At 41.0% G+C, this 5,616-nt stretch overlaps 1 protein-coding gene across 1 annotated transcript in view; it reads left to right on the forward strand.

The window, feature by feature from the left end:
* Window positions 1–5,616, forward strand: part of slc9a5 (solute carrier family 9 member A5) — a 26,954-nt gene that overhangs the window by 13,627 nt on the left and 7,711 nt on the right. Inside the window, exons 6-12 of the mRNA XM_022749956.1 lie at window positions 1,174–1,394; window positions 1,511–1,713; window positions 2,449–2,538; window positions 2,713–2,783; window positions 2,978–3,104; window positions 4,822–4,913; window positions 5,063–5,189. Coding sequence (XP_022605677.1) covers window positions 1,174–1,394; window positions 1,511–1,713; window positions 2,449–2,538; window positions 2,713–2,783; window positions 2,978–3,104; window positions 4,822–4,913; window positions 5,063–5,189 — 931 coding nt within the window. The remainder of the gene's footprint in view (window positions 1–1,173; window positions 1,395–1,510; window positions 1,714–2,448; window positions 2,539–2,712; window positions 2,784–2,977; window positions 3,105–4,821; window positions 4,914–5,062; window positions 5,190–5,616) is intronic.

Raw genomic sequence — 5,616 nt, forward strand, 5'->3', positions numbered from 1 at the left:
CCAGTACAACCAGTACAACCAGTACAGCCAGTACAGCCAGTACAGCCAGTACAGCCAGTACAGCCAATATAACCAGTACAACCAGTACAGCCAGTGACCACACACTGGGCCTCATGCTTCCTACTCCTTCAGATCGATCGAACGTTTCCTCTGATTGTTTCTGACACTTTCAATCAGCTGCTGACAGTTTCACTCAGGACTTCAGCTCATGACATCACAGTGATGTCACAGTGACATCACCTCCTACATCTGTTCCTGTGACTGACTCACGAGGCTCAGGGTCACTCCAGGTCGACCTCCACACAGCACAGAGAATATCTCACGGAGGTCGTGACCTTGTTCTGAATATCAGCTGTGACTCAGTCGATAAACAACAACAGATTGTGATTTGTTTGTTTATTTCATCATTTATTTGTTTACACCAGCACAAATAGTTCCAACTGGACTGTTGCTAAGCAACACATAAACATGTCCCTGTCACTAGCTGCTCGTTCCCTCAGGTGTTCCTGAAGGATCCACCTTCTTCCTCCATCCTCTCCTGACGACATCGTTTCATTCAAACCTTATTTCTGAAATATTTTCATCTTTGTTTGTTACAGTCTGAGATCGATAACGACGTTAATGTGACGCTGATTAACGGTTGATAGAACAGCTGAGTGATACGTGGAGTTAAAGGTCCCAGTGCTGTTGTTCTCTATATCAGCCTCATGGAATGACTCTCGACCAATCAGATCACTTGGTTGTATAAATTAAATATAATGCAGTGAATGATTGTCCAGTCTGCTCTGTACAGATGGACTGAAAGACGAGGCTCATTTCTCCAACTCTGAAAAAACGTATTTTATTAAAAATATAAACGTTTTCACAGTTCAGTCCTTGTTTGGACTTTGTGGTTCTCTGTCACCTGACTCACCTGACTTCCTGAGTCGTTCCTGGCTGAAAGGCTTGACCTGATGAGCCAACAGCAGTGAACAGAGACATTAACATCACCTGGACGTTTGGTGTGTTTAGACTGAGGTGGTGGTGCACGTCCGCCTCCTGTGGCTGAAATGAGTATTACAACAACAAACACAAACATTTTTATTTTTTAACCAGTTTTTACAGATTAAACAAAATTTAGAGAAATGAGCCTGAAAAACATAGAAATAATAAAAAAATCTGGTCTCTCCTCAGGATGACCTTCTGTGGCATCGGAGCCAATAAATACGTGGAGGCCAACATTTCCCAGAAGTCTCGGACCACGGTGAAGTACACGATGAAGACTCTGGCCAGCATCGCCGAGACCATCATCTTCATCTTCCTCGGGATCTCAGCCGTGGACAAGTCCAAGTGGGCCTGGGACACCGGCCTGGTGTCCTGCACCCTCATCTTCATCTTCGTCTTCAGAGCCGTCGGTCAGTCATTTCCTGGTTCCTCCAGATCACTCGATCACTCGATCACTCAGTCTTTGTCCATTATTAAACCTCGTCCTCTCTACCTGCTCTGACCTTTAGTAACCTCTGCTCTCCAGGTGTGATTGGTCAGACCTGGGTCCTGAACCGCTTCCGGCTGGTTCCTCTGGACAAGATCGACCAGGTGGTGATGTCATACGGCGGCCTGCGGGGAGCGGTGGCGTTCGCTTTGGTGGTGCTGCTGGATGGCAAGCATGTCAAAGCCAAAGATTACTTTGTCGCCACGACGATCGTGGTCGTCTTCTTCACAGTCATGTTCCAGGTGAGAGTGGCACCACTTCCTGTCCAGAGAAGGGTGATTCAGTTGTAATGTGTTTACGTGTGAACATCCTGGTTCTCAGGAACCTGCTGAACTCTGATAGAGACCTGGTCTGAGAACACCTGGACCAGGTTTCTGATCAGAACTTAGTGTATCCTGAGGCTGATCTGGACTGAGGCTGATCAGGACTCAGGCTGATCTGGAAGCAGATCAGGACTCTTCATGAGACCCTGCAGCAGCTGACAGTTTAGACTTTAGACTGTAACACTGGTCTCTGCAGGTTCACACTGGTTCAGGTCTGGTTCAGGTCTGGTTCAGGTCTGGTTCTGGACTCGTGGACTCCTTACTGTGGGTTCATGTCACTCGATGTCTGTAGAGATCTCCCCCTCACAGTGAGCAGCAGTCAGCTTCATGTGTGTGACTGTAGCTGCTTGATATTAATGAGCTGTGGTGTGTCCTGAGTGAGGACAGACAGAGACAGACAGACTCAGCTGCTCTCCCACAGTTCATTCAGTTGTTATTGACTTTAACTGGATCAGAGTCTGGAGAGACTCTGTCTCAGTGCGTCTCTGAAGGACTTCAGAGACACTGTGATGAATCTGGAGGTTTTAGACTCAGGCTGTGTCTCTACTCAGTGACTGTAGATCACATCTGTACTCAGAACCATGAGAGGTGGATCTGTTCAGGTCCAGTCTGAACAGCAGTGATTACAGAGACATGTCTCTGTCTCTGTCTCAGGGTCTGACCATCAAACCTCTGGTCAAGTGGCTCAAAGTTCCTCGTTCCACCAGCAGGAAGCCGACCATCAACGAGGAGATACATGAGAGGGTGAGAGCTCTTCTTCTACTTCTTCTTCTTCTTCTTCTTCTTCTTCTTCTTGTTACAGCTCGTTACACAGTGCTAACATCTCAGGCTTCATGTCAGACTAACGAGCTGGAGCAGATAGAGACACCCTGATCCTGATCCTCATCCATCCATCGTGTGTGTGTGTGTTTGTTTCAGGCCTTTGACCACATCCTGACAGCAGTGGAGGACATTGCAGGGCTGCAGGGATACCACCACTGGAGAGACAAGTGAGTCAGAACATTAGAACTCAACATGTGAACTTCTGTTGTAGTGACGGACAGTGAACAGCAGGGGGAGCTGAGTTCATGTAACTGAAGAGAGCAAACAACCAGAGCTGAAGTTTTCAAAATCAATCCCTCTGTCTCTCTCTCTCTCTCTCTCTCTCTCTCTCTCTCTCTCTCTCTCTCTCTCACCTGCTCAGGTGGGAGCAGTTTGATAAGAACTACCTGAGCAAGCTGCTGCTCAGGAAGTCTGTGTACAGGAAGAGCGAGCTCTGGGAGGCCTATCAGAAGATCAACATCAGAGACGCCATCAGTGTCATCGACCAGGTAAGAGTCCCTTGGACCAATCACAGCGAGCCAAGCAATAACAACACAAACAAACTGCTGCTGGTGAGAGACACAGAGACATGAGCTGCAGCCAGTCACACTTCAGTACACTGTAAAAACTGCACACACTGTAAAATCTATAAAAACTGTAACAACTGTATAAACTAAAAACTGTAAAAACTGTAAAAACTACAAAATTGTATTAAATAAAAATTCTAAAAACTATAAAAAAAATTTAAAAATTCTAAAAACTAAAAACAACTGTAAAAACTACAAAAATTTTATAAAATGTAAAAACTAAAACTTAAAAAAACTTAAAACTGTATAAAATAAAAATTGTGAAAACTGTAAAAAATTGTCCAAAAATTATAAAAACTGTAAAAACTGTATAAAATAGAAACTGTTGTTTATTAAAAATATATAAAAATTGTTAAAACTAGAAAAAAAATTTAAAACTATAACATTTTTTAAAAAAATATAAAAACTGTAAAAACTACAAAAAATGTATAAAATGTAAAAACTATAAAAACTGTATGAAAAACTACAATATCATTGTATTTAATTCATTATGAGTGTATAACATCTTTGACCTGAGCAGACACTCATTGCTGATGTGCTTAATGTATCAACCACAGAAGAACTTAGTGAAAACTATAAAAATTGTAAAAAAAAAAATTTAAAGCTATAAAGATTTTTTTTAAAAAACTATAAAAAAACTATAAAAAACTGTAAAAACTACAAAAAACTGTATACAAAAAACAATATAAAACTATATACACTGAATAAAACTTATAAAACTTTATAAAATGTAAAAACTATAAAAACTGTATTAAATAAAAATTGTAAAAAACTAAAAAAATATATAAAAAACTGTAAAAACTGTAAAAACTACAAAAAACTGTTTAAACAATAAAAAACTATAGACACTAAAAACTATAAAAATGTAAAAACTATAAAAACTGTTTAAACTATAAAAACTGTAAAAACTAAGACTTAAAAAAACTAAAAACTGTATTAAAAAACATTGTAAAAACTGTAAAAATTGTAAAAACTATAAAAAAAAACTGTAAAAACAAAAAAAGACTAAAAACTACAAAAATTGTATAAAATGTAAAAACCATAAAAACTGTAAAAATTAAAACTTAAAAAAACTAAAAACTGTATAAAATAAAAATTGTAAAAAACAAAATAAAACTAAAAACTGTAAACCCTAACTAGAAAAAATTGTAAAAACTATAAAAAAAAAAGTTTAAAAACTGTAAAAACTAAGGTTTGTCCTGATCAGCAGAGACGTGGAACGACAGTCTGATAAAACAGGGAACCTGCTGAGCCTCATTAAAGTAACTGTACTTTAACTGAGTAAATAAAACTTTACAAAGTGAATTTTCATGTTGAACTTCTCTTCATTCAGTGAAGCTGAAGGCAGGACAGACTACTGTCAGTAAAAGTTTCAGGTACAGAGAACCTGCAGCGTGTCTCCAGGAGTTCAACTGCTGCAGGTGAGGTAAAGTTCATGACTGACTGAGGTCAGGATGGAGGACCTCCACCTTTAACTTCTGACCTGTGTGTGTGTGTGTGTGTGTGTGTGTGTGTGTGAGTGTGTGTGTGTGTGTGTGTGTGTGTGTGTGTGAGTGTGTGTGTGTGTGTGTGTGTGTGTGTGTGTGAGTGTGTGTGTGTGTGTGTGTGTGTGTGTGTGTGTTTGTGTGTTTGTGAGTAGGGTGGGAACGTCCTGACCTCAGCCAGACTGTCTCTGCCCTCCATGGCCAGCAGAGCCTCTTTCCCTGAGGTCACCAACGTCACCAACTACCTGTGAGTCACATGACTGTCTGTGTGTGTGTGTGTGTGTGTGTGTGTGTGTGTGTGTGTGTGTGTGTGAGTGTGTATCGAGACTCAAAGTCAAACCTCATCCTGTTATTGGTATCATGCTAACATGCTAATGTGTTGTTGGCGTGCTCCAGGCGTGAGAATGGCAGCGGTGTGTGTCTGGACCTCCAAGTAATCGATAACGTCCCCGGAGCGAAAGTGGAGGAGGACACCGAGACACACCACGTCCTCGCAGAGAACCTGTACAAACCCAGGAGACGGGTACACTCTCTCACACATACACACACACACACACACACACACACACACACACAGATGAAAGTTCTCACCGCTAGACCTGGATTAACAGATCTGGAGATCTGGATCATGTTGTGTGTTGTGTCCTGTTGTCTCATGTTGTTGTCTCATGTTGTTGTCTCATGTTGTCTCATGTTGTTGTCTCATGTTGTTGTCTCATGTTGTCTCGTTGTTTTCTCATGTTGTCTCATGCTGTTGTCTCATATTGTTGTCTCATGTTTTCTCATGTTGTTGTCTCATGTTGTTGTCTCATGTTGTCTCATGCTGTTGTCTCATGTTGTTGTCTCATATTGTTGTATCATGTTTTCTCATGTTGTTGTCTCATGTTGTCTCATGTTGTTGTCTCATGTTGTCTCATGTTGTTGTCTCATGTTGTTGTCTCATGTTGTTT

Source organism: Seriola dumerili, unplaced genomic scaffold (genome assembly GCF_002260705.1).
Source record: "Seriola dumerili isolate Sdu_G_001 unplaced genomic scaffold, Sdu_1.0 BDQW01000012.1, whole genome shotgun sequence".
In the NCBI taxonomy this organism is placed as follows: Eukaryota; Metazoa; Chordata; class Actinopteri; order Carangiformes; family Carangidae; genus Seriola; species Seriola dumerili.